The sequence below is a fragment of the Salarias fasciatus genome, chromosome 2 (genome assembly GCF_902148845.1).
Source record: "Salarias fasciatus chromosome 2, fSalaFa1.1, whole genome shotgun sequence".
Lineage (NCBI taxonomy): Eukaryota > Metazoa > Chordata > Actinopteri > Blenniiformes > Blenniidae > Salarias > Salarias fasciatus.
The window spans coordinates 16882318-16908286 of record NC_043746.1 but is presented as its reverse complement, the minus strand read 5'-3'; the positions used below and the strand labels follow the sequence as shown (position 1 = coordinate 16908286).

The window sequence follows — 25969 nt, the reverse complement described above, 5'->3', positions numbered from 1 at the left end:
GGTGACTGTAGTGATTGAAATATATATAATGAATGAATGAAATATATTAGAAATGAATTGAAAAACACTGATTCATGTTAATTTCCGGAATTTCCCTCGGGATCAATAAATCTATCTAAGTAAATTATTCCCCTGACAGGTATCCTTATCTTCAAAGTACCTAATATGGAATTTCAGGTGTTAATGGACTTGCATCCTTTTGGGAGTGGAGGCGCGCGGACGGCCAACCGGACTGCCCTGGGAATTTCACAAACGCTCCTGCTCGTGCACGATTCTCGACTCGGGCTCGCTCTTTATAAGCGCGTCCGCGTCGTGCATTCAATGTGCAAGTGAGAGGTTCAATCCGTCACCAAGGTCCGTTGAATCCGAAGCAGACGATCCCAGAGCTACAACAATGGTGAGCTCCACGTCAAATCTAGAATAATTCTAAACGGTGCGGTGTCGGGACTGCTCTGGATTAGACTTTTTCTCGGCGCGTTGCGGTTCTTTGGGCCCGTTTCCAGCGAAGATGTCCGTTTTTCCGATCAAACCCAGGACGCCGGTTGCGTGCCGCAGGAGCTAACAGTCGAGGCTCGGGTCCGGTTCCCCGGACAGCTGTTCGGTCAATAACCGCTCCACGGAGCTCGGTAAAAACCGGGGTTAACGTTGGTTTCGTGTAGGGGAAAATTTCAGAGCCGCAACACGACAACGCACGTAACAAACGACGGAGTGTCCCTAATCGAGTGGCGCCATTTCTATTCCGTGACCAAAAAGCCGCTCGGGAGAGGGCCTGCCCGGGTTCACGTCCCCCCGGTTATCGTGACGCCGGCCCGGTGTGTCCTGGATGGGTGCTAACGGTGTGTGTGCGAGTTCTGTGTCGGAGCGGAAGGTTCCGCAGGTGCAGCGGCGCCTTAGGGCCGCACCGTTATTTGGACTGTTAGCTGTTAGCGGCGGAGAAAATGACTGCCATTATGGCTGCTAGCTGAGATTTCTCTGCTCTTTGTCTGTGGCTGGCTCCCCCTCCACCGGCACGATGCGGCTCCTTCTTCAGCCTTATGCGATGCCCAACAGAACGGTTTTTATAATAAAGACCGACTAGCAGTGTGCTGTTAAATGTGTGTATTGTGGGCCGATCGGTCGCTTTGAGCAGTTTTTCCTTATATAGCAGGCTAGCGCACACATGTGCGTGTGCTGCATTCATGGCCCCACCCTGAATTTGGTGCAAAGACCATTTTGTTTGGTCTCCTACCACGTCGGCCGTGCTAATACATTCCGCCTGCTGCGACTCGACACCTGTTATTTCTCTCCTTAATACTATTTTTTTATTAATTTTGTTCTTTTTTTTGCTTCTGTGCAATCGAGCCGTGTTTTTTAAAGTAATTGTCTCCGTTATGTAACGTTTGAGTTGCACCGTTGTGCCCTGAAGCTAAAGCTAACGGGCCGCTGTCTGTCTGTGCACCCTGGCCGTCGAAGCGTTTTTCTCCTACAAACCTTTATTTCTTTATTCGCCAATGAAATAATTTCCCCTCGAAAAACTTAAGATGAATTTTAAGCATTTTATGGATTTCCTATTTTCCCACCACTCAAGGATAAAGCTTTTCCTCAGTCCTATATAACGATAATAGAACTTCACAATGTATCGCAGGCTTTGTGGCCGTACAATAGAGTATTTTAAAAATGATCATGATTTATTTTTTTTGGCTTCGTTTACAAAAATATTTTATGTACTGAGCAAAACAAGCAGGTCTCTCCATTCATTCTTCCCCATCAGACAGTGAAGAGAGATCTAAACAATGAATTTAAGCTATCTTGAAAGGCTGAGCAATGTTGTCATTGTTATTTATCTTTGAATTTTGAATCGCCTGATAAATTAATCATTAATCAGCCTCATGGTGCCTTCATTTTGTGGATGATCCGTTTTGGATTTCTTGACATTAGATTAGATAGTTATTCAGACCTTTTTATTGCCCTGCCATATATCAGAGGGATGTATTGCAGAAGTTGCAATGTGCTACGTGTTTCATTTTCTAAGCATGAAACATCCTTTAACCCTGAAATCAATCCTTTTGGAAAGATCTCTCTGCAAACTTAAAAATAATGACTCATGTGACAAACTTTGTCACATCTCAGTTTGGATCTGTAAGATAATGTGTATATTGTTAGAATTTCTGGTGTCTTCTTCTTATTGCTGAGTTTACAGTAATCACTGCCTGAAACGGTTTAATCAGCATGCAACACCATTTTTATTGGATTAACAGTCTGTCACAACTGATTTGGTAGTGAAGTTTGCCAGTCTTGCCATAACAGCAATGTAATGGAAACTATCTGAAGATAAGATTAGATGAGAAGAAGGTGGTGCAATCTCCACATTGATATTGCTTTACCATGATTTTGCAAAAATTTGAGTTGCAGCATTAAAGAGGAAGATTTGGGAAGCATACATATGCAGACATATGTCCAGTTTGGGACAGAGACTTGACTTGTTACTATCATAACGGATGTCACATGCTTCCTTTCATGCACAATGCTTTAAACATGAGTCTGCTGAAGCAAGTAAAGAAACGGTGAAGCAGTAATGGCGCACCAAGCTTCGTTTAATGATGTCAGGGGTTAAGGAAGTTGGCTTGGTTGTCTTCTGGTTAATGATCACACTGTTATCTCACACAAGCCTTAAACGGCCTGAGCAAACAGTGTCGGCTCATGCTGCGATGCACTGGGAACCCTTTCTGCCTTGCCTTTCCTTGCGCATTACTTCCTCTTCATTGTGTTATTTTTTTTTTTTTTCTTCTTTCTTTTCCGATGACTCTTTGCTTTTAGGTAGCAGTCGTCTTCTCCTGAGACTGTTTCCTGTAATGCACAGGGCCTTAAACAAAGTCAGTGGACATGACTGAGTTACTTTATGGAGCAGCTGAGACGTGGCGATGTGACTCGTATTCTATATTTCAACAGAAGGCCCATTGTGTGTGAACTTGACACTGAACTGCTTGATTCCTGACCGCACCCTCACTGACATGGCCGACTTTTACAGGAAAGCTCTTCCAAACTATCTTTATTTAGAAAAGACTTAAAACAGCTACAGGGAGACAAATTGCTGTATGCAGAACAAAATATTATTAAAGGACTAAATGAATATATTAAAAATGAGTGCAAAGAATACATAAAATAGGTACCTCACATGATGTTTGAAGCCAGGGAGAAGAGGATTTGATTTGGGGGGGGGAAAAAAGGATAAAGAAAGTGCCTGTGTGACGAGCTGCGACTGAAAAATGTGTTTTAGACTCTAGCAGCTGATCTGCTGACCTGAGGGGGACGAGAAGGGGTTGGGGAAAGCTCATACAATCTTAAAAATGACGGAAGCCAGTGGTGTGGGGCTAAAACAGGTGAAATGTGCCTATGCTTAGGATTTTTGTTTCCCAAGTTAAAAGGCAGCAGCATTCTGAACCAGCTGAAGAGGAGCCACAGAGGTCCCACTGACCCCACCATAAAGGGAATTGCTGTAATCCAGCCGAGTGGAAACAAAAGCATGGATTACGCTTTCAAAATGCAGTCTGTGAAGAACTGCCTTTATTTGTTTTAGCCAGGAGCCTCATTTGAAAGAAACTACATTTAACCACCTCCTCATAACTGGCTGGTCTCACAGTGGTACCACCAAAAACTATCCCGTTTTGTCATGAAGATTTAAAAGGTTTCAAGCCTTCCAGGTTGCAATTTCGTTGAGTAGCGGCAGCCGCTTTGATGGGGTTATGTAATGTTTCACCCCCGACTGACTTACCTATCATCACAAAGGTCCAGACACACCTGCTGGCTCACCTTTTCATTACAGTGTAGATTTTCCAAGTGGAATTTGAGCAAGTCGCATGTCTTCACTGAGTTTTGTTGTTACTGCAGAGCCTTCATGAATGACTTGTACAACCTGAAGTGACGCGCCGATCAGTTCTCATTCTTCAGTCGTCACTTTGCTTCACCTAGCAGAGTTCTTTTACCACCAGGGCAAACAGCCACACCTTTTGCGCGCTCCTTATCGCTGGTTCCTGCAGGAACATTCCTGCTGTGTGATAGTCACATGCCGCCCTCTCAGACCTTTCTTCGACTTCGTGTTGTCTGTATCTACTGAACCTAAATCATCTCTTGTGACTCCCACCGCCGTTTCCTTCAGACGGATCTGTCAGAGTAGAACTTGCCTCATTATCAATGTCGGTCTGCTGATTGTTTTTCGTTCTCATGAGAATAAAGAATCAATTGTTCTGACAAAAATAGCACACAAAACGTTTTCCCAGAACATCAGTAGGCATAATATTATTCAACCAGAGCATGAGTCTACATCTGAAGGGTACTTAGTACGACATAAAGCCAAGACATTGATAGGGATATTTGTTTATAAAAGTTAATATTTTGAAATAATTATCACAGAAGTTGCATCCGATTTCCGATGGCTGTGCTGTTATTGATGTGATTATGTAAAATGTTAACATCTTAAGTTGGTCAGAACCACAGTTTTCATCCCTCCAGACCAAACGTTCAGTTTAAAGCATTCTCCCATCTGTAACACTTACTAGCATCTTTTGCCAAGCAAAGATGGAAAAGAATTACTTTATCAAAATGTTGCCTTTCTATTTCACTGCTTAACTTAAAATGGTCATGTAAACTGTCTATAATCTGTGAAGTTGGCATCGTGTTTTGTAAAATGCGCTATCTGTGACGCGTTGAGAAGTAACTCCCTCCTGTGCGTTCTGTTCAGAAACACGATATGCCGTCGCGCTCTGAGCAGCCCTGTGAAACATGACGGACAATACGCTCGGCACTGACGACGCGTTTCCCCTCCCACAGGCCTCCGGAGTGAAAGTCACAGATGAGGTCATCGCCGTCTTCAATGACATGAAGGTGCGCAAGGCCCAGGCCAACGAGGAGGAGAAGAAGAGGAGGAAGAAGGCCATCCTGTTCTGCCTCAGCAAGGACCTCAAAAATATCGTTCTGGACGACGGCAAAGAGATCCTCCTAGGTGACGTAGGAACCACCGTGCCAGATCCGTACGAGAGCCTGGTGAAGATGCTGCCCCCAGACGACTGCCGCTACGCCCTCTACGACGCCACCTACGAGACCAAAGAAACAAAGAAGGAGGACCTGGTCTTCATTTTCTGGTGAGGGCAGCTTTGAAAGCTAATAAACCCCCCAACCCATTTTTTTTTTAAGATCTGTTTTAAAGTGTTCCTCCTTCCCACAGGGCTCCAGACAGCGCTCCCCTGAAGAGCAAGATGATCTATGCCAGTTCAAAAGATGCTATCAAGAGGAAATTTGAGGGTGAGTAGCAGCTTCCATGTTCTCGACCTCGCAGACAGTAAGCAGTGTCCTGGTTCACACCAGACTTGACCTGATTTCCTTGGTTAGCTCCATGGTGTTATGATCCCGACTCTCCACACGGCTCATTCTCAGTGCCGTGTTTTGCCTTGGCTGTTCCACCAAATGTTAGTTTGGTTTAAAACTCCTCACATGAAGCACCAGCTTTGACGATTTTTTTTTTTTTTTTTTACTGTGCGTTTGCTTGAATGGATAAGAGGAAGTGCTGCATGCTGGTCTAGTGGTTTGCAGTCTTGCCTCACAGTAAGAACTTTTCCAGTTTGGTTGTGGTGAAGTTTGTATGGAGTTTATATGTTCTGCTGTATGCTCAGGTTTCTGTTCAATGATAGATTGTTAGTGTGTTTTGCTGTTTGGGGGGGAAAACAAAGTCATTGATTTGTAAAGTTGAGACATTGTTGCAGCGTTCCGCTGCTTAAAGTGTGGAAGTAATCAAAGAATAGGGAGTCTGTGCAACAGTTGGAAGTTACTGTTAGTGTGTGGGGAGGATGACACTTCAACTTTGCTTTACATGTACGCGTGTCGGTCATTAGCCTGATGTGAGCTTTTGGAGTCCAAGGGGAAGGGTTGTTTGACACATGTACAGTGAGGAAAAATGAAGGACCTAGAAAGTGACAAATTCAGCCTTCTTTGTTGTCAGATGTTTGTTGAATGACAAATGTTGATGTACCATGATGGAAGATTCAGTCTGTTAGTCAGTTAGTCGCAAGATAACCCTATGAATTATTTTGTTTTTTGAGTGTGTTTTGTTTGTTTCTCCAAACTAATTTGTTGACTCTCTTCTTTGTTTTGGTTTCAGGCATCAAACACGAGTGGCAGGTGAACGGTTTGGAGGATCTGAAAGACCGACACACCCTGGCAGAGAAGCTGGGCGGCTCATCAGTAGTCAGCCTGGAAGGATCCCCTATATAAATATTTGTCCACTTTTCCTCCAGCTTCAACTGAATGAAGTTTTCAGACACATCTGTTGGGTTTAGCTGTTCATTCCAGTTTGGTGTGGAGACGGGGAAAAAAACAGAACCAGCATTATTTCAGGGAGGGAATGTTGTGGGTGGGTTTGGGGTCAAGTGATAGTTTAAAAAAAAATACACACACACACACACACACACACACACAAAGAAAAGTGCAGCCTGTCATTCCAGTCCATGCAACATTTAAAAAAAAAGCATATGAACAAAACACAAAAGAAATATAAAAATACAACAGAGGTAGGATGATGATAAAAAGTAAAATACACTTATTGGTCCTGTGTAAGAGCAGGATTTAGTTCTTTCCAGGTTGCAGAGGAAGGGACTGACATCAACCTTTTAGTTTTCCAACCACTGAATCCTGATTAAAAAAAAAAAATTTCCTTTTTTTTTTTCTTTTTTTTTTTTTTTTTTTTTGGCCAAACTTCTAGTTAAGTTTTGTAAGTGTGTGTGTAGTTGAGACTAGGTGTAGTATGAACTAATTCACTCTTGCTTGCACAAGGTGTATCAAAACTTTTTTCTGGAGGAACACTGTTTAAATATATATATTTTACCTCTTTTGTTATGCCATTGTTTTTGTTTTGGGTTTTTTTTTTTTTTTCTTCTTCAACATGCAAATTCCAAAACTTGAGTGATCCTTTATTTCAATTTCCCTGTCAGGAAAAATACGGCATTCGATGTAATAACACAGACATTTCTTGTACTTGTCAAAAGAGAAAAAAAAAAAACAGGATATCCTCGATATGAAGTGTCATGAAGGTCTGTGGGGAGCGATGTGTATGAGAGACCGGCAGTGTAGACTGGATATTGAATGGTGGATGTTTTGTATCGTCTCCTTATCTCTAATAAAAAAAAAAAGCACTAAACTACTGACTGGTTTTGCTCTCTGCTCATTTGTTGGATCAGATGCACAGAATTCCAGGAGCTTTAATCTGATTTCTCACAACCACATAACGTGATAAACTACTTCAGATATTCTGTTTATATTATTACTTTAATAGGGTTTATAAATATTTTCTTACACACTGCCAAAAAAAAAAAAATCAAGGTCTAAATGCAAAAAAAAAATTGAATTAAGAATGCAGTTTTCAATATGACCACACTGGGGCGCACCAACACCACTCGTGAAACCAAATCATGCCAGCTCACACAAAGGCTGTTATAAATCTCTGTTTATTAAAATATATCAGCATTCTTCCAAAAAAATAAAATTGACAGTCCCCCATCTGCAATCAACATATCCTCCTCAGTCATTGAAAGGCATTTGATCTTTATTCAGAGCAGCAGGAGGTGGAACTAACAAGAAATGCCCTCAAGCGACACCAGTGTGTATAAATAACCTGCTACTAGTGGCATACTGCAGGGAAGGTTTTTTTCCCCTCTTGTAAAAAGTGGCTTCTGTTAAAATTATGGAAAGTCTGACTTGAACATGGCTGCGGGTGAAAACATTAAAAGATGCCGAGGACATGGTGCAGTGGTTAACGCTCTTGTCTCACCATGAAAACATCCCTGGTTCTAGTCCAGGAGTGGGGGAGAGGTTTTCTGCAGGTACTCCGCTTTCCTCCCACAGTCCAAAAACATGGCGACTGTGAGAGAGAGTGTGTGTGTGTGTGTCTCTGTGATGGACTGGTGGTTTGTCCAGAGTGTATCCTGCCTTCACCCAAAGTCAGCTGGGATCGTCTTCAGCTTCCCACGACTTTAAGATGCAGTATATGGAATCTATTCAAATGTTTTAGTGCTTTCTCTCCCGATCTCTCTGCTGTACTTTCAAAACCACCTTGGGGCCCACTCAGTCCTGAATGCAGTCCAGTCGGTTTCCGTGCACCCAGTAGCAGATCTGAGCGAACTTCAGGGGGGTGATGCGCACGGCCACGTTGTAATCTCGGTTCTCCCCATCAATCTCCAACCACTGGTGACCGGAGAAAATCCCGATGACCTTCCTCTCCCAGCGCTCCAAGCCGTCGTCCCAGACCCGCCCGTACACCCCAGAGCCGCTGGCCCCGGGTCGGGCGTCACAGTGCTGGTAGATCAGGTCGCTGGACTCTTCTTCGACGGGGCAGAACCTGTAGACCAGCTCCCCGGGCCGGTCGCTGTCAAACCCAGAGAAGTGGATGCGCTTCCCTGCCAGATCGTCGGAGGACGGAGCCACGGAAAGGCGCATGAAAGGACGACGGTGAGGCCAACGCAGCTCCAACAGGGCGTAGTCGAAGTCCATGCTGACCTCCTGAGGACCCTGGATCCATCCCTTCGGCACACGGGTGCGTTTGACCCGCACCCAGCGGACCAGAGGCTTCTTGGAGGAGGCGAGGGTGCCGTTGGTGGCGTTGAGCGACGGAGGAATCAGAAAGCCCACTCTGAGTTTCCGCGCCCCGTTCACATAATCCTTGCCGTCGTGCACGCAGTGGGCGGCCGTGAGGACGTGCTGCTGGGACACCAGGACCCCGGTGCAGCCGGTGGAGATCCGCACCGCCGTGGAGAAGGGGTAATCCAACAGGAAGTTGTCGCCTTGGATGTTGAAGCGACCGTCGGCGCCGTAGATCTGCCGCCTCACCCGTCTGCGCCTGGGCCTCAATCCCGAGCCTCTCCTGGGTGAAGGGTAAGACGGAGGCTCTCCTCCCAGCCCGTCCTCCTCCACGTCCACCGTGGTGAGGGTGCGGGAGCCGTCCGCATACAGCGTCTCAAAGGACAGCTTCTGGGCGAGCTGCTCCCTGGGTTCCTCCAGCTCCCCTCGGTGCAGGCAGGTGGAGTTGCAGTGGGTGGTGAAGTCCAGCTGAGTCCGGGCGCTGAAGCGGGAGCGCGTGAGAGGCGTCGGTGCGTGAGGGACCAGCGTGGGGAGGTGCGGAGGGTGGAGGACGGACGGGGCGACGGGGAGGAGGAGGAGGAGGAAGATGAGGAGGAGGAGGTGAGTCAAGACGGAGCTCTCACGTGGCGTCATCACGGTGACGGAAAACACTGCAAACGCAGAGGAAGAAACAATCAGAACTCTGTGAGCGAGAGTGAATGGATTCCTACACGCCTGCCAGGAAGAAACTGGAAAACCTCTACTAAAGAAGCGGCCTCGCAAAACACACCGGCTCTGATCCCTTGTAAATCTAAACTCTTCCACAGTTGATTGTTGATTGTCGTTCGCTGCGCCGTTGCGGGCGAGGTCAGCTTACAGACTCTTAACGTTGCAATGCCGGCCCGAGTTTCATCTGAGGCTGTGAGACAACAATGACCCTCTTGTTCCTGCACCCTAGATTACTGGGGAAACAGGATTTCAACCCAGTGGAAGCAAACAACCATCTTAATTTAGCTTTGGTACAAAGATTGGTGGAAAAATTCCAAAGAAAGCTTTGCTTAAAAAAAAAAATGACACCAGCAAACCAAAACCATGTGATCACTGGGTGGTGAAGGAGGAGAAATGTACTGAGAGGTGACTGTAACACACCTCCAACCCAGCATTCGTTATATTTCAGAGGTAAGGAGGCTTTTCCCTGCAGAAGTTAACGACTTCACAGCATATACATGGGGCTGTCAGGGGCAGATTAGCAGGGACAAGGAGATACTTGATCCGCCACTAAGGGCTGTGGATCCCGAGGCACTCGCGGCACGAAGAGAGCAGGTGTGTGTGCACAGTGAAAAAGCAACAAGTTGAGGCAGGGCGGCCAAACAGAGCATTATTCCTGACAAAAGACAGGGTGGGGTCTGTCCACCTATGAGCTGTCCTGTTGAACACCGCCAGGCTAAAACAAAGAGCGCCAGGAAGCAGGGGAAGTACACATTTCCCTGCATGTTGATGTTCCATGGATATGACAGCTATAGCAGATAGTTAGTCAAGATTTTAAGTAGTAAATTGGCTGGTGGTCAACCTCTTTATTTAGACAAGCTTACAACATGCAAATCCTATTCAAAGCAACACGTGCCTCCAACCAGGAACAAATTAGTTGATGGATCCAAATGAAAAAGACAAAAATAAGTGTATTTCATCATCTATATAAAGCCTTTTAAAGGAATAATCTGTGTTGAAAGCATAACAAAAAATGTACCACCTAAAGATGAATGAAGATTACAAAGTGTTGATTGTAGGAGGCTTCAGAAACTTTTTAATGTGCATCATCATGATGTTAGAACAGCTTTTTTTAATGTATATAATTACAAAAAGCTGACTTTTTTGCGTGCAACCATAACACAGAAAATACCTATAGAGGAAAAATAATTTTTCCAGGGTTGTGTGCAGCAGTACACGTCTGTTATGTAGCGAGAAAAACGCATTTTACTGCAGTTATTAAATGTTTTAATGATGCCTGAAGCCAGCAAAATGCTGTAAATGCAGAAAATACATGAAGAAAAATTTCACCATCATTTTGTCCAGACGATTTATGTCATAACTGCTGAACTTTTCACATTTATTCATGCAAATTATTAGAAATGCAAAAAACCAAAAAAAAAAAAAAAAAAAAAAAAAAAATTAAGGACATTAGTCATTTCTGCAGCGACAGAATAAATCTATAAATCCCCCAGAGCTGATCAGTTCAGTTGATTACCTCCCGATCAGAGACTGACGGTCCGTGTTTACATCCCAGTCAGGTCCTCCAGACCTTGAGGATCATTCCCACGGGCTTTCCTCCTCATCCTCTCCGGTGTCAGGTCGTTAGTGTCTCCCCCTCCTCTTCACCTGCTGGGGGGGGGGGGGGGGGGGGGGGGGGCGAAACCTTGCTTCCCCGCTCCGTCTCCTTTCCAGGTGCGGGGAGAGAATCTCCTGTGAAACCTGCTCTCGGCTCACAGTCAGAGGCTCAAATAAAGTCTCCTGTCTGAAACGACGTGTTTTCTCCGCATGCAGGCAGAGGTCTGCACGGATTACCCAGCGGTCCTAGCGCCCACCCACAGCTGCTGCTGCTCATGATGAAGATGATGATGATGAAGGCCTATTAGAATCAGAAAGATTTTATTTTTAGCTAAAGGAAATTTGAACTATTTGTCAATTTTTTAAAGTGTATTCCATGCAAAGGTTTCGAGCATGTCCGTCTTTCTGATGTATAGACTGACTGGTCTGGCTCAGCTGAGACCAAATGTTGCTTTATGTGGCTAATATCATAGAAATTACAGCTATTACCAGCTATTACCGTCATCTTTTCCAATGTGCTCCTGTTTCCCATCTCCTTCTTCACACTAGTTTCTATAAACCTCATTGATTTTCCTCTTCTACCTGTTGTTATTTATAGCTATCGTCTCCTTTACATCTCACTGCAAAAAGTCAAACAGGAGCTGCTCCTCAAAACAGCAGCATCCACAGCATGACTTCCTTGTTTGAAGCAGTGAAGTTTCTTTCTACATCCAAAGAAAAACGCAGACGTCTCAAAGGGCTTAACTTATTAACTAAACACAGACTTGCGAATCTTAGCCAATATTTTTCTCTGGTAAACAGTCTGACACCAGAACACGTGTTTGAGCATCATACTATCAAGCCACTATAATTAGGATTTAATCTGCTCTCAGATATTACAGTCGTCTCTGTTGGGACATGCAGTTTTGACACACAAAGCAGTAAATCTTCTCCAAAGAGAATGACTTCTCCTTTATTGACTCAGAAACAGATTCTAAGTGTTTATTTTTATATTCAACAAGTATTTGCTTCAGCGGCCTCCAGCTGTACCCCTGCAAGACAAATCTTGTTTCTGGCTTTGCTGCTTTCTAATTATCATCGGCGCTAAGAGCTACGATAAATAAAAGTGCAGACGTGTCAGACGGGGTGTCTGACAGGCAGGAGACTGTCGGGGCACGTCGGCCGCGGCGTTCACGGCGTCCTTCCACCTTGATTTCCAAACAGGATCCTTTTCAGATGTGCCAACCTGTGGAATTTGGGAAGCCGTGCACTGACGCTCCACATCGGGGGCTGCTGAGGCTTGAAGGAGTGCTGAGAACAGAGCGGCCAGTCACAGGGACGGCGCTTTGAGGAATGCGGAGGAATCTCCCAACAAGGACACATAAGTCAGGCTGTCGGCACAATGTGGCCGCTGTGGTCCTCCCAGCGAGTGTCACCCCGGAGGAGACACCTGCCCAGCCTGCCCCTCGCCTCTGTAACACTGCCTCCAGCGCGGGTTCAGCGAATAGCCAGGTGATGACGGATTGAGTGTGAAGAGTCTCCCCTGTGAGATACTCGGAGGGAAGTCGTTGTGGCCAGTGAGGAAGGTAGAGGTGTAAACATCAAGTCTGTCAGCAGGATGACGTGACAGCGAGTCTCTGTGCTGCACCACAGATTTCCTTTAAGGATGTTTGGCACCGAGAAATTTGCTTTTTGGCTCAAGTTTGTCCCTGAATTCCTCTCCTTCCGCCCTCCGCTTTTTGCTTTTTGGAGGTCGTCACAAAACATTTAAGAGGACAGATGATACGCATATGACAAGGAAATGCTTCGTAAAGTTGAAATATTTGCTTTTCTGCGAAGGGTCCAAACAGACGACTGGTTTCAGACGACTGTCCACCAAACTATTTTTTTTATCAGTCTCATAAATAGTGAGGATGTTGGACCCGACACAGCGACTGCAGGATGCTGCTGACGAGGTATGAAAGTCTGGGAGCTTTTCCATTCTTTCCATTCTATGATGGAAAAATGCTGCATAATGCAAAGACTCACTTTTGCCAACAACCAAAGCCGACACACTTCACAAAATGCCAAAGCTGTTAGTGGGCAAACCGAGCTGAAGCATTTCACATGTGATTAAACTTTCCAGTGCATTTCTGTGCTGCTTTTTAATCTTCTGTGTGTAGAAACTCCGCCAGCCTGTGTCCGGTTTGCTGCTCCTTGTCCAACACATGTTTCGAGGTTCGTTTGCGGTTCACTTTTCAGACGAGGCACCTGCAGCACATTTGACAGTTAAAGGAAAAAACATCTTTCATGCCGTTTAAGAGCAGCTGCCAGTGATATATCTTTTGTTTCCGAAACCATTTGTCTTGCTTGTCAGTGTTAATTCAATTGTTCAGGCTCTATCTGTGTATTGGTGTAAAAGGATCTCGAACGGCTGAAGTCTGGAAAGCAGCCGCCTTCATGCTTCAGGTCACAGGAAAGTGCAAATAAACAGATTTTTAGTTTTTATCAAGGGACCAAAACTGACATTAATATTTTGGACTGTAAATCCACAGGACTTTTACATCTTCAGTATTTAGGCGAGCGGACAGACGAACTCAGCGTGGACACATCTGAGTGTCAGTGTGGTAAATGAAGTGTCAGTCATGTCTATCAGATGAAACAGAGTCTCAGACTGAGTTTTCATCTGCAGGGCAAATGGTAAAATCAGAATGTAGAGCTGCTATAACATCTGCTGAGTATTCAGAAAGTTTTCTACTTAACACAAAATCACAGCTGCTGCTTCCTGGTGTTGACAAAAATCCCTTTTTTTGTGAGTGTAAATGTGCATATTGAATAAGGAAAAGCAGATTTTCACACAGTAGTTATTGGAATGTGTTCCAGATTTGGGGATTTGAAACAGTTTGAGGTGTATTTTGCTTTGTTTTTGAGACCCCAGTGTTTTTAACACTGGGGTCTCAAAGGTCAGTGACCCTGCAGGTCAGCCCCCCCCTCACCGTCGACACTTTCCGTCATTCTCTTTGACCCATACTCACACTTTCCAAGATGAATCATTTAAGAAAACACTCATGCGGCCTTCTGCAGAACTGGCTGTCATGTTCATTAACATCTTTTCCACTCTTCCGGAAGGTTTGTGAGAGAAAAAGAAATGAGGGGAGCTGAAAACGAAAGCGTCCGTTTAAGTTGTTTGACTTTCCTAATAGCTGCTCGGTGATTCTGGAATCCGTTTCATTGCCGGTCTCGTCCTGGGCCGAGCGCGTTCGGATCCCGGAGGATTCCAGATGAGTGAGTTCACACCCGTTACATGAAAGCAGGCATACCTTAAATTTCCACTGACACATGTGCTGGGACGCAAGTTAAGGCAAGTTAAAAGAGTCATATTGTAAAAAGAAAAATTCATCTCATCAGGGAGAATCCTGGTGTGCAAATAAGTGAGCGAGTGAAGGTAGCGAGCGGAGACGTGATCTCCCAGCCCGGCGTGATGCCGGCGGATCAGCGGCTGGGTGACCGTTCAGCTGACACGCTGCGAGGGCCCCACCGCAGTTCCCCTCAGCAAATTGAGAGATTTATTAACAGGATCACAGAGCTCTCTTTGGACGCTTTAATCTGATAATTGGCTTCAAACGGAAACAAGCCGTGTGAGCCACAAAACAGGAGAATGAACGTCTCGTAACAGGCCTGCAGCTCCTGACGGGCTCCCAGCAGCTGGACCCTCGCGTCACTTTAAAGCACAGAAACCAGAGAGCGGCTTTTAAGAAGCAGGAACACAAAGAATGTCCCTTTTCTCCTCTCCAGCCGGTGCCTCAATGTTTTATGTCCTTCTTTTTTTTTTCCAGATATATTTATTGCCTCTTCTCTCTGTCCCTTCTCATCAAAACCCTCCCATCCCATCTGTCCGTCCTCTGTCTTTCTTCATCATCGGGTCAAAACAGAGGAAACATTTTCCACATTTCAGTCCCGGTGTTGTTGCAGCACTCCACAAAGAACTCAGTCTGGGCCAGGAATTACCTTTTCAGACATCAGATTTTCCTCTCTGATAAATATCTCATCCTCCAGTTGAGCAGAAGCCCCCTCCTGCCGTGGGTCCCCGGTTCTCCTGCAGGGCCTTGTGGGTACGTACTCAGTCTGACTTTCCCTCCACATGATGTCATTTCAGCTTGGCTGCAGGAGCTCTAAGAGGAAAAGAAAAAAAAAAAAAAAAAAAAAAAACCAAAGAAGAAAAACACAGTTAGCAAAAACAGAACGAAGGAATGCAAACTTGCCGCGATGAAATCCATCAGGAGCGAGGCGGAGAGCGTGTCTCCTCATATCTCTAACCGGTCTGTGCAGAGAGTGGAGGAGGAGGGAGCCTGCCGCCGTATGGGACTGGAAGCCATCCCAAACGGTATGTTGCCGCTCCAACCTCTGGCCTCCTTTAATAAACTGAAGACATCCCTCCGGCCTGGATGCAGGGGAAGCAGAGGGGCATCTGTTGGTTTAATCAGTGATATAATGGCTGCTGCAGGGTTTGTGGTTCCAAGCGGTAAAATAAATTCACTTTGTGCCATTAAACAGGTAGTCTGTAGCAATAGAGACAGCATTTAAAGTTATCAAACAAGTGAAAATTGTCTGTGAATTAGAGTATACGTTACTTTTTGTACTCAGAACCATCTTTTACTTTTTTTTTTTTTATTATTATTCTTAATATTCTTCTTTTTCAAACACTGATAACCTTGAACAAATCTTGATCCTGAAAACAATACTGTTCAGCAGGGAGCGTACCAAACACAGACATTTTCAATGTCTTCAGTTTCATATGAGAAAAATCCTTCCAACACAGTCTTCCAGTCAGATGTAAAGATCTGTGCCAAATCCGGATATTTGAGGGATTCTAAATGATACCAGAACAGAGAGTGCAGTTGGAAATCTTAGTACGTGTTATTCTCTTTGCTGAGGCCGGAGATAATGCTGAGTTGTCACTCCAATTGCCATCGACAGTGAGAGTAACTGAAGGAGAGACAGACGTGCAGCTGTTATACGTTGCGGAAAATGCAAACATATGATTTTCCAGTAGGCAGACGGGCCGGCTCACTGCGGGGCTTTCATCACGGCGGCACGGCCCAAACACCGGGACGTCATCAAAAGACTCTGTGACAGAAACACAGGCGACTGCAAACCATCCAAACACGGGAGGACAGCTCACACTTCCTGTCAAGGAGTCGGAGACAAAAAGCAGTCCGCTCGTTTGAGCGGAGGAACAAATCTGCTGTAAAGGCCTCGGTAAACAGACCCAAATATTTACAGGCTCGGACATAGCATTCCCGCTGACATTCTTCTGTTTGAATCCTTCCTTCAGAGGCAGACACTTGAGTTTCATTCATTACTTCGCTGCCAAATACAAACTCTTACCTCCCTCCTCTGCATATCTTCACCGGACCCTTTAAATCAACGTTTCCCAATCCTCTTGAGTGAATTTCAGGTTTTTTTCCAGAACTTTCATGAAGATTTTTGTTTATAATTTGAATCAGGTGTCTTGAACCAGAGATCCATTCAAAAGCTACAGATCAATCATATCATACTCTGGGCCTGAGGTTGGAAAAACAGTTTTACATACATGAGAATGACAGTCTTTCAGCGATCATCCAACCTGCACATTTTGCTTTAAAACTGTGTACCACAATGAAAACTATATTTTTCTTCATGAGAATGAAGAGTTTAGTTTGGATGCATCTGACTGAGAATTTCTTACTGTACTGGTAATGTACAACGTTTGTTTCCTCAAGTGCTTTTTCAACCAGCGTTGCAGCGTTTTTCTGTTTCCCTTCAGTCGAATCCTTTGATTTCACCTGGAAAAGAGGATTACACGTCCGTCGCTCTGTCCAACATACTGAAATGTCATCTGAAGCAGGTGGAGCGGTTTGATCTCTGTTTCCAGCCACTCCTCCGCTGACTGGAGGCTCAGGGGGGGCACCTGAGGCCTGAGCGGAATGTTCTGTTACGTTCCACAATGTTATCACCGCAGAATCGCGCAGGAGTCGCCCACGGCAACCGGCACTGTTGCCGGGCAACAGAGACGCCGTGATAATGACCACAGTGTGGAGGAATCCAGGCTGTATGTGTGTGTTTGTGCGTGTGTGCACAGCTCTCCCAGCCTCACAAACACAACAGAAAAAGAGCTTTTAGGTGCAAAGCTACTCATGTATGTGAGAAGCGGCCGGCGCCGGGTTACACCTGCCTTTCCTGAAGCCGTAAACTGTGGAGTTTCCGCTGAATGCCAGCTATTTTTAAGACAACAGCTCAATTTTCAAGAGTCCGCTGACATGTGAACCTCTTATTTGGAGGCGGTTGTCGTTCTCTTCAATCACAACATGTCAATAAGAATCTGCAATGTCTGCCTGCATTTTTAAATCGAGCCATTTGCTGGTTTTGGGTTGTGTGTCTGTGTTTGACCTCTAAAGGACTGGACCTCTGTCTGCAGCAGTCGGGATGATGGATAGGTGGGGAGAGAGTACAAACATTAAGAAACTCCTTATCTTTCCATCTTTTGTTGTACAGATCGGCTAAGGTCAAATAGTTGAAGTTCTGAGATTGACGGAGCTCTTATGTGATCTCTGATCCAAACTGTTTTTGTTTGTTTGTGTGTTTCCTAAAACTCCATTTCTTGTCCTGACTTGTCCTGTACTGACAGCGTTTGCTTTAAAGGATTTGCACGTCATTGTCACAGCTTCCCAGAACCAGAGTTTGGAATACATTTTGTTATTTTATTTCTTTAATCAGCCCGCCTCTTCGCAGCAGCGGCGCCTTTTAATTTCGGCTCGCTGTGTGAGGCGAGCCAGATTTAGCTCTGACAAACAGAGCTGCGAGCGTGCCAGATCTCTCCTCGCGCTGCTTCCATCTGCAGCTGCTAATCTGCACACAGCTACATGAAATATTAGTTTGGTGACACGACTCTCCTACAAAAGACAGCAGCGGCAGTGTACATAATCGCTGTCAGGCTCAGTAAACAGACATTTCCGAGTCGTTAACCGTCTGTGTGTGAAGCGATAAGAGGCCGGCCTTTACCGTCGAACACGCGTCTTTAAACTTTCCAGAAATCAAATTGAAGTTCATAACTGTGTCTGAATCATCCAGTCTTCTTATTTTGAGGTATCATTGCATGGCTTCAGTGAAATTGAAGATATTTTTCCATCCCTCACCTCAGATGTCCACAAAAGGGACTTTATGAGTCAGAATCTACCAGAGCAGTGCAAAGTGAATTAGGACCTGAGCGAGCCAAAATATTGCTGTGGAAAGAGTCTAAAAGGACAAGAGCGTGGCTTCTCTCGCCGCATTCTTTCCTTCATCAGGAATTCACTGAGGTCTGGCCATGCATTTTTTACTGGAGCCTCTTCCTGTTCGCCTGGGAGTAGCAGCGCCGTCCAGAACTCGTCCCTGTGCGCCTCGAATGATGAGACGAGGCTCAGACGGAGCCTCAGAGCCGTCCAAATGCTCCAGGCAGCTCCACGCCCACGGTTTAATCTTTTAAACGCTGCACCTCACACAGGAACAGAGCAAGTCTCTGCTCCCACTGTCCGAAACAGACCTCTCAAGGCTCATTTTCCTGAGAATAATGCTCTATATGCAGATAAGCCACGAGCCTGAGTTCACTGCTTTGTCCTCGGGACGGGTTCTGGTTTCACATGCAGGCAGACTGATGAAGCAATGACACTCGTAATTGGATTTCAGCGTGACACATCTCTGCTCTGAGCTCAGCCGGATCCCATTGTTTCTGACCAGCGTCGATACCGCGGCTGACGGAGGTCCGGGAATCGTCCAGACGGGAGACGTGACGGAGATTTACAGTTCCAAGCAGACATCAGAGCAGAAACAAAACACCACGGTGACAACTGTTTAATTGTAAACTTCTCTGAAGGTTACGCTCAGCCTCATGAACAATGAGCTCAGCGGACATGAGCGAATGTGAATTTGTGATCTGTTTCTGTTTATAACAAAGCAGTAAAATCCAAAAAGCTTTTTTTTTAAAAAAAAAAAAAGGCCATGAAAACAGCAAAGAAACATTCGGAAAACAAAAGTGTACAGATTGTTTGAACAGGTAGTGAATTTCACGTCATTTTCCTCCTGGACTTTTCATCATTAAGTCAGAAAGACAAGGAATATTATTGTTCTTTGAGCACATTCCCCTCGTCCTTTTCTTCATTCCGTCATCATTTATCAGGGAATTAAAGATTATGCAATCCTGAGAAAAAGTTACAACATAGGAGCCGCAGATCTGACCGATCCAACACATCTGACATCTCGCACCAGTTGTTCCTGTTTTTCTCTGAAACATGCACAAGACAGCACAAATATGTGTGGGGACGAGCGACCACGGTCCTGAACGGAGAGCTGGGAGAGAGAGAGAGAGAGAGAGGAAACGAGACAGAGGGCGGGAAGCACACGAGCGGCCGAGGTGTCCAAGGCCTGATCTCAGCGAAGACCAGGCTGTGCTGCAGCTGCGTGTCCTCGCGCTCAACTCCCATCTCCATCCAGATTAGCAACGCAATTACTGAGCCACGACTCGGTCAGACAGGAGAATACAGACATATATGTTCACACTAACTTCATCTTTTCTACTGATGTGACTTTGAATGTCTGTTCACGAATTACGAACACACTGAGCTCGTTCTCTCTGCAGCGACAGCAGGCACAGTTGATCAAAACATCCTCCTGCTGTTATTTTATAGCGGTTTTATTGCTTTTTGCAGGACTCTCTGTATGTTCCCGGTTTATGATGAACAGCTCTGCCAAATCCAGAGGGCAGCGAGGGATATTTACTGCTAATCATGTCAGAATGTAGCGCAACACGTGGCGAAGTATCAAGGAGAGCGAAAAAAGAGCAAGACAACAGGCTACAGCTGGATCTGATGCTTAAATCTTTAGTCCCTCGTTCAATCCATAATATGAATGATTTTAATGTCCTCTTTAATTTTAAAAAGTAATTATGATGCATCTGGTGACGCGAGTAGCCAGAAAATGCCTGTGCTTGATTATATGTGTCAGAGAAGATGAATCCATCGCTCTGATTCAGCAATGAATGTGTTTTCAAAGTTTAGTTTTGAATGACGTTTTGTGTGCTGTGTCATTAATGTTTATTAATACCGGGGTTATGCTGCGTTTCAGGATGAGCTCCCGTGCTGCGTACAGTATTTGCGGAAGCAGTCGGCCTCTCTTCTCATGCAGGGCCCCTGCAGCCAGGAGGTGTTGCTGAATTATGAGCCTGTGACTTGGCAGGGTGTTGAATGACCGTCACCTTAAAGAGCACCGGTTCACCAACTCTGCTGTGCAGCCAAAGCAACTCCATTCAGCCTCCAGCTCACCCACAACAAACACCCCGAGGACACATGAGAAGCACAGGGGCTCCGACCCGAGCCGGGCTGGTTTTAGGTCCCCTAATGCCCTCAGTTTTGTGTGACTCTGAACAATAAGTTACACAACTTTCATTGCAATAACATAGAGTGTGATTTTATTTCAGTATCCTCTTTCAAATGTTTACACGTGACTGTAATCAACCCTTCACAAGTTAATACAGAAACAGCTGTAAAGCCAAGTGTGTGATTTAACAGAAGTTAAAGTCACGGTTTGATGATGTCCTAAAATATAAAAGGGATAAGAGGGTCCCCTCTGTTGAGGGGCAATGGAATTATGAAAATAAAAAGGTCTGTGATAAAAATAATGCTAATATAAAAAAATAATAATCAAAATAACATAAGTTCTGTCGTGATAGTATCATACCAGTTGAGATGAGGATTCACACTCATAAAAACATCATGCTTTGACTCACAGCTAGTAATGTAATATACTGAATGGGGGGGGGGATTGGAAAGTCTGAGTGTTTCTGGTTTAGATGTTTGTCAAACACCAAGTAAAGTTGTTGTTTTTTTAAATAAAGGATGCTTCAGTGCTCAAGTCCTGTTTAAACAAACAAAAAACTGCTTTACAAACATTTGTCTGCTTTTTTATGTTTGTCACATAATAAGTGTGCAGAAATTGCAAATATCTTTAACTGATCTTTGGCATTAGTTAGTTGCAGTCCTGCTTCTGAGCAGCAGTGTCTTTGCGTTACATGTGCATCAAGTCATAAACAAACATTGTTCAGGCTGTGCAGACTTCAAAACATTGTATGCTTCTTTCCATTTAAATCACATCTGTCTCTTCCTGTAAATGAGAGAAAAACATGGAAACAGTGAGCAAGTTAGGGCACCTCAAACAGAGTGACTCTGCCGCCCGTAAATCAGAGACGGAGCAGCTCCGTAACAATGGACTCCACCTGACCTTTCCACGCTGCTGCTCTCAGCGCAGATCCCTGCAGGGCCACGGCAGAGAGATCCACACCGTCACCACAGAAAAGAGGCAAAGCAATTAAAAGTCATTTGAGGGAATACTTTATCAGCTCTTCTGCTGCCATGGTGATTATTTCCTCTGTAAACTGGACTCGAACAGGCTGAAGGCGAAGTTCGTTTCATGGAGTTTGGGCTCTCGAGTCACCCAGGCTCCATGTGACAGACAGATGGGAGGCGAAGTCGTGACTCACAGGCTGCAGTGACTGAGAACAATAACAGTCTGAAACACACCGGAGAGCACAGAGGAGCAGCTCTGAAACCTCACACGGCCTCCTCTGTTCAAAACTCTTGATAAAAGGATCGATTTCCTCGGCCGGCCCCCTCCTCTGCAGCTTGCTCCCCTGTGAGGTTCGTGGGACATTTTCATCCTTCCACTCTTTTCATTCGTCCTCCGAGTCAAGGCGTTCTCACTCGGTCCTCTGCCTTCGACTTCGGCCAGGAAACTGGGAAACTGGGAAGCCCATCCAACAATGTCGCTGAGTAGAAAGCTAACCTTCAGACTTGTCTCCCAGCTCGCCATCATCTGATACTCTCTCTCCGAGCTGCAAATGGCGTCAGATTTGATGGAGCCGAGCCACGGGGAAGCAGAAACCGAGACAGATCCCTGATGGTCTGGGTGTGAATACACACAAATCCCCTTGTAGTCTGTGATTTTTGCGGCCGCGTCCTGCTCCTGCAGATGCAAAGGTCGCCGCAGCTGTCGGGGCATGTGCAACATATTTGCTGCGCCCCACATGGTAAACGGCACATGGGAGCGAGGCCAGGTACCTTAATCCCTACCACCCATGGGATTCCCCACCAAGAGATCCCATTAGCGAGGATGAAAGCTGTGATGTGGTCCGCGGAGGCTCGGTGACTTGTGGTGCGCTGCAAACCCCCACGGGCCTGCCCTGACCTCCATCTGATCCCTCACTAACTGGAATTACAGCGCCGGCTCCAGCGGCCAGTGTAAAAGAGCAATGAACTGTAAAGCATTTTGATGTCTTAATGAACAACATACACACAGCAACAAGTAGAATTAGGGGCACCTATAAATCTGGAGAGAGCGGCAGTATTTGCAGGAACCATAGAAACCACTTCAAACACCCGGGGGTGTGCAGCTCGGAGAGGAGACGCTGAAATAGTCCCAAACACTCCGAAAGTTACAAAGGGCTGTTTGAAAAGTTGCAGCGTGATGACACAACGTTTCAAACTGGCAGGGATTCACAATCCTGTGAGTCTATATATGGTTTAAAGAGCAAAATTCAAAGTGTTTGTTCCACAAGCTTAAATGAAAGGAAAAGAACTCGCCGGCTTTCTTCGCAGACGTACAGTACAGAGCATCGCACTGGGTCAGCATCTGGTGTCACTGAGCAATAATCACACACGATGTGAACATGTGAAATAATTCAACAACTGGATCAGGAGACGAGGAAATTTATTCACTTTAATGATGTCTGGAGAGCGTTCAGAGCGGGTGTTGGTGCGTGAAAGCAAAGCAATCGCAGACACCTGAAGATAAACCGCGATCCTCATCCCCAACGCAAACACGGATGAAAAGAGAAAGTCGGAGCACGTGCCGGAGCACAGTGGACGACCGGCGTGCCGGACTGCCAGGATTATAATGAGCGAAGGCTCTCTGTAATCAGCAGGAAATATCACCGCAGCAGAATGATCACAATCCGTGTCCGAAAGATGCAGGAACACAAACACGACGTTCATCAGCGGGAGGTTTGGAGCAATGACTGATTTGTTTTGGCCTCTGCTCTGTTCGTAATCACTAGCATGTTTCCCCTCATACTTTGTGCTTTTCATTCTAGGTAGAGTGAAGGAAGGACGGCTGGTCCGACGCCAGTACCCTCCAGTGACCGCTGACCTGACTAAACAATGACGGCAGCGCGTGCGGAGCCAGGACGAACATAACATGTTACTGAGAGGGAAAAAGAGTCGTTCGTGCCTCCTGTCTGATCTACATGCCCGAGCAGAAACAGGCAGAACAAACTCTGCGGCCCTGTCAGATAATAATGTGTAATACCAGGGCTCATGAGCTAATATCTATAAACAGATCTCTGCATATGAAGACGGATTACTGTACACATGAGGCATACTTCCAGAGGCCCGAGGAGCTTGAAGGCTCCATCTAATCCAAGAAATATGATATGTGCTCCTGAAATATTCACCAAACAAGTGGAATTTAACACAAAAGACATGTAAGGAAAATGGACACAAAGTGACAACACAAATGTTTAACAGCCAGAAGGGGATATAAAATGACCAAAAATGGCATAAAAATACCACACAACCCATAAAGACATTCCAAATGTGAACCAAATAAGAAGAAAATACTTAAAATATGTGCAGAAACAAAGTTAAGTTAGTAAAACAGGGACTTATCATATCAGCATATTTCTGTGGTGAGTTTAATCCTCTTTTGATCTTGGAGTGAGAACAAGTGAGAAACCTCATGATGCCTTAGTGCTCCGTATTTCACTTGTGTGTGTAAAAACAAATGGTGAAACGTGATCTGAGTGAACCCTTGAAAAAATAATTATATTCTGTTTCATGTTTGGAATCTAAGTCAATCTGGCCTGTAATAGTCAGACCTGTTTTGAGTTGTAGGTTTCTATTTATTTTTTTGTTGCATCAGTACAGGATAGATTATCTTAATTCACATTTTCGACCATCAGTTATTTTAACATTTTGATTTATCTGACAATGAACGCACAAACATGAGGTCACAGAGAGTTATTAAACTGGAATCTGATCGGCTCTTCTTGCGTTTGGGAAGAGTGAAGTGTTTATGGCTTTCAAATGTACTTCTAATTTGTTTGTTTTTGTTTTTCTTTTTTTGTTGCTTCAGTGCATCATTGTTTCAACGTTGTAAATAAAAAAAACCCAACATTGTCATTTCAAGTAACTTTTACAGGGAAAAACAACTTTTCCACATGCGCAAGTACGGATGATGGTGGGAAGGAAAAACTCCCTGATACCAGGATGAAGCCTGCGGAACCGGACTCGAGGGTTGAGACTTTCTGCCGTTCTGGTTGGACTCAGGGGACAGAACGGGAGAAAAGGAAAGGGCAGAGACAGAGAGCAATAAACAAGCCATCATGACGATGCAAACTGTTCCACTGTCTGATGCAAGAGAGTCAGAGCGTGAACTTTCAGTTCCACCATCTGGAATCCTACAGGAAGGTACAGAAAAAGAGGAGGGACCGAGACGAGATCATGGACTAGATGAGCAGGAGAGAGGCTGATTAATGGTGACATATATGGACAGTGAGAAAGAAGCCTTGCATAGCAGCTGTCTCCACAGACGTGTGAGTGTTTGTGGTCGAGTGAATGAGACACTGTAAAGAGCTTTTGAGGCTTTTATTTAACATTTTTCCCTTACAGCTCTTTATTGGTCTTTGAAAACACATCACAAACATTTCTCTATCAAAATGGCTCGTATTATAAAGCTCAAATTCCTGTGATCAGTCACTTACTCAGTGATCTTCATTGTTGTGTGTGTGAGTCATTATGTGTGAAGACGAGCCGCTGACGTTGAGCTGCTGACTGAGTGATTGAACTGTGAACGTCTGTCAGTTCACTGTTTGAGTGTAAACACGCAACGTGCAGCATGGTGCGAAGGATTTGCTCTGCACACAGGTCAGAGGTCAGAGTTCAGCTCTGCGGTGGAGGAATGTTTACCAGCGGAACCGAGGCTGGGATATATATTTCTGAGCTGGTGTTATTCAACACTGTGATGTGAAAAGAAACAAAGTTTAGAGTCACAAAGCAATATAATCTGTACATTGTACGTTCAGAGACTTGTTAAACGTGCATGTCCTGCTCCCAGATGATCCAGGGAAGTGTTAAATTTACACTCTGCAGGTTTCTTTCTGCCTCGGCCTGTCTGGGAGTTGATGCTGTTGTCAAAGCCGTGGCTGCTTCACGGTGGCACATTGTAAGAGCCATCAGGGACCGTCTGTGAAATACACAGTCAAATAAAAGAGAAGGTTATCTGACCCCACCCTCAGTCCTCGGCGCCTTCTGTTACAACTCTGTGATGGAAACACTGGCGCCGTGACATTTCCTCCACTCACACACCTGCTCCAAAGTCCACGCTGTACGTTCACGATCTGCTCATCTGGAAATCAGTACCAGTGTCATTTTCCCAATTAGGAGACGGGAGCAGGGCTGGAGATGAGGAGAGACAGCAGCAGCTTCTGGAGTCAGCGTGAAAGCTGCTCATTTGCTAACACCCCGCTGAGTTAATTCAGCCCCTGCATGAGTGTGTATGTTTTCACACTGGCCTACTGAACTCTTTCATTTCATGCCATCAGAGGATGTCTGGTGCGGACACACACTCGGAGGAACGAGCACACGGTCACACACAAGCAGGAGATCTGACAGAGCCACACAGAGCACCAACTATCACCCAGAAATATCTTAAAAGCGGTCATCTTGGACTTTCCATGTAGATTTTTATGCGTAGAAACAAAGCTTTATTACAGTTACTGATGTCCCAATCATAAACCTGGTGGTGACTTAAAATATTGCCAGTCAATGAAACCCCTGATATCAGATATCCCTCCTGCACCTGAGTCAGTCATGAGGTGCGTGTAGAAAATAGAAAGACCACCATCTGAACTGGAACTCAAGCCCCTCAGCGTCAGAGTCACTCATCTATTTAAAGTAGACATGTGGAACCAGGAAATAAACAAACTACATGAATGTAAATGGAAACTCATCAGGCTGTCAGTCTGCTCTACAAGTACAACGTG

At 45.2% G+C, this 25969-nt stretch overlaps 2 protein-coding genes across 2 annotated transcripts; one reads left to right on the top strand and one right to left on the bottom strand.

Moving 5' to 3' along the window:
* The first annotated feature begins 242 nt into the window (after positions 1–242).
* Positions 243–7168, top strand: cfl1 (cofilin 1). The gene is made up of 4 exons (XM_030107218.1): positions 243–397; positions 4807–5117; positions 5201–5277; positions 6131–7168. The coding sequence occupies exons 1-4, from the start codon at positions 395–397 to the stop codon at positions 6241–6243; spliced, it is 504 nt and encodes a 167-aa protein (XP_029963078.1). The 5' UTR covers positions 243–394; the 3' UTR covers positions 6244–7168.
* A 288-nt stretch (positions 7169–7456) lies between these two features.
* On the bottom strand, positions 7457–11085 carry prss23 (serine protease 23). Its single transcript, XM_030107206.1, has 2 exons — positions 10826–11085; positions 7457–9251 (listed from the first exon to the last, which is right to left on the bottom strand). The coding sequence occupies exon 2, from the start codon at positions 9232–9234 to the stop codon at positions 8089–8091; it is 1146 nt and encodes a 381-aa protein (XP_029963066.1). The 5' UTR covers positions 9235–9251; positions 10826–11085; the 3' UTR covers positions 7457–8088.
* Between the last annotated feature and the right edge of the window lie 14884 nt (positions 11086–25969).

What these genes read in the sequence shown, in the direction of transcription:
- cfl1 (XM_030107218.1), top strand. An exon ending in GACCTGGTCTTCATTTTCTG is followed by an intron (nt 5,118 to 5,200) that starts GTGAGGGCAGCT and finishes TCCTTCCCACAG; the next exon opens with GGCTCCAGACAGCGCTCCCC. An exon ending in TATCAAGAGGAAATTTGAGG is followed by an intron (nt 5,278 to 6,130) that starts GTGAGTAGCAGC and finishes TTTTGGTTTCAG; the next exon opens with GCATCAAACACGAGTGGCAG.
- prss23 (XM_030107206.1), bottom strand. Translation starts at nt 9,234, where the DNA reads ATGACGCCACGTGAGAGCTCCGTCTTGACTCACCTCCTCCTCCTCATC.